Source organism: Sardina pilchardus, chromosome 22 (genome assembly GCF_963854185.1).
Source record: "Sardina pilchardus chromosome 22, fSarPil1.1, whole genome shotgun sequence".
Taxonomy (NCBI): Eukaryota; Metazoa; Chordata; class Actinopteri; order Clupeiformes; family Clupeidae; genus Sardina; species Sardina pilchardus.
In genome coordinates this window covers 13047944-13050443 of record NC_085015.1, presented here as the reverse complement: position 1 = coordinate 13050443, position 2500 = coordinate 13047944, and the positions used below count along the sequence as shown (strand labels likewise).

At 41.0% G+C, this 2500-nt stretch overlaps 1 protein-coding gene across 1 annotated transcript in view; it reads right to left on the bottom strand.

Moving 5' to 3' along the window:
- Window positions 1-2500, bottom strand: part of hectd2 (HECT domain containing 2) — a 44870-nt gene that overhangs the window by 10564 nt on the left and 31806 nt on the right. The window contains exon 16 of the mRNA XM_062526782.1: window positions 19-93. Within this exon, the coding sequence (XP_062382766.1) occupies window positions 19-93 (75 nt within the window). The remainder of the gene's footprint in view (window positions 1-18; window positions 94-2500) is intronic.

Here is a 2500-nt window from a genome sequence, read left to right as displayed (position 1 = left end):
AGACTCTCAGATTCTGACCTGGAAAGTGGTGTAGAAGTCCTCTTCCACGTTGCCCTCGTAGCTCAGAAGTTCTGCCAGACCATGGGCAAGATCCTGAAAACAGAACAGAATCTTCTGATTAGTCACCACAACTGACCACTTCATCAATGTCCACAATAACTAGTCCACAATATGACTGAGGCATCCCTCACCCATTTGAATGTGGATACATGATTACACTGATTAACAGTTTAAAGTCAACACTACTGTATGTGGTGCCCCTGTGTTACTGTTCAACAACAACAACCCAACCTTCACATCTATACTAGATACAGGTGTATATTATTATCCTGAAATGTCTGAAATGTACAATATAACCCATTTGAATGTGGGTTCATGATTAACAGTTTAAAGTCAACACTATGTGGTGCCTCTGTGTTACTGTTCAACAACAACCTGCACGTCTATAATAGTTGATATAGGTATATATCATCTACAGTATATATGCACGTCATTTCTACAATGTATGACAAATTTGAACACAGGGCCAGCAAATGGACAACAATTGCCTTCATGCAACACACTTCCTGGAAGGTTTTTCAGCCAGCACAAACATAATCGATGGACCGTCACCTGCATTGTTTTTTGCGCACCTGTTCACACAGAACCGGCTGGGTCTTACACCGAGTGAATCAGCAGGTGAAAGTGCTAAAGGATTTATTCGCGTGTCGGAGTACAGTGGAATAAAGAGGCACACTGCTGTGCACAAACAAGATGTTTAGTGTCGGAGTGAACACGATAGCAACAGGATATAACAGAAGATGCCGGTGCTGTTGCTGACGCACCGACTGAAATAAATGTGCTGACTGACACAGCCTTCCGTGGTATATACCGTAATTTCCCGACTAATAGCATACTATACATTATACATAAACATTGATTTTGTAAAATTTCTTCTGCTAGGCCATTTCAGAGAACGTTAGGTAGGCAACACACTATACTGTATGTGGTGTCTCCGTGTCAGTCAGTGTAAAACAATAATCCACCGTGCGAATGCATCAGTAAGGGTTGATATATTAGGCCCCTATACAGAGCCTTATATTTAAAGCAAACAATTGCGTAACTTCAGAACAGGGCAGAGTGTCCTAGTTTAAAAGCATAGGGTTCACATCCACTTGCATGTACCCTGATGAGAGTATCAGTCACAGGCGTTTATGATACTTCTACTAGTGATTCTGTGCAGTAGATGCACACATCCCCATTACAAAACTGACCGCAGTCCCCTCAGGGAAGCAGGGAGCTTAGCTTGTTGTTGCACACTAGATATTTCCACAAGCCCACCTCACCTTAATAAGTAGCCTTGCTATCTCACAGTGAGCTCATGCTCTTTAAATGAGCCTAATAGATCTCTGTTCCCAAAATAGAACACACTACGGCAGAGATGTGATGTTCTAATGGATCTGATGTTCTAGAATGGATCTTTTACTCATTCTAGAAAATTCTTGTTGAAAATGAGACGCTGTTTTCTCTATCTCCTGCCCTGGCTGGATAATTGACAATAAGTACTCGAGAGAAGTGTTTTGATGGCTTGTTAAGGGGTCTGACATTATCATTTTCAGTAACACTTTCAGTGTGTTAGGTAGCCAGGGGGTTGTATTGACCGACATTATATGTAAGCTATGTTGACACTGACAGACACACACACACACACACAAAAAAAGAGGAAAAGAGAGGTGTTATGTAAGCCAGTGTGAAGCCAATTCAGCCTTTTTCCTCTTTCGGAGCATTTGGCTACATGCAACCTCTGACTCTGCAAAAGCTCCATCAAGTTTTCCGTCCTTATATACAGAGATTTATAGATTGGATTTCCTGTACAATATGCTACACACTGATAAAAAAAAAATCTTCTAAAATGGCTATTTCACCAAAGGAGACTCTCCTACACATTTTTTTAGAAGACAAAAAACTGTTCAAAAACCAACAGTTGGGTAATGAAGCCCTCTGCTGGACACGAGTGGTAGAGCTTTGACGAATAGATGGCGACACAGAATACTCCATAAGATACTAACATGAACAGCTAAGCCATCTTTTTGCGATTGCTTGAACACAAAAATGTAAAGTAATCAACAGTTAGTAAAACCTTAGACTTGGAGGGCTAAACCTCAATCCAAACCTGTACAGTAGCTGTAAGCACATTCTCAGCCTCACACTTTTCACTAAACACCACACACACTGCCTTGCAAAACACTCATTTGCCTTTTTAAGGCACTGCCTTTCAAAATGCTTCACTCATGCTACACCCATTTGAGAGAACACAGGGTGTAAAGTCAGCTATCAGTCAGCAACAGGTGATTTCACCTGACAAAAAGTGATTGTACTGTACCTGAGCTGACACACCCAACAATACAGTGAGAGGAAAAGGAAGAGAGAGGAAGAAGGGTAGGGAGAGGAAGACAAATCATCTGATATTCTAGAACATTCTAGCATATTCGACAATATTCTATATTCTATTCTTCTACAA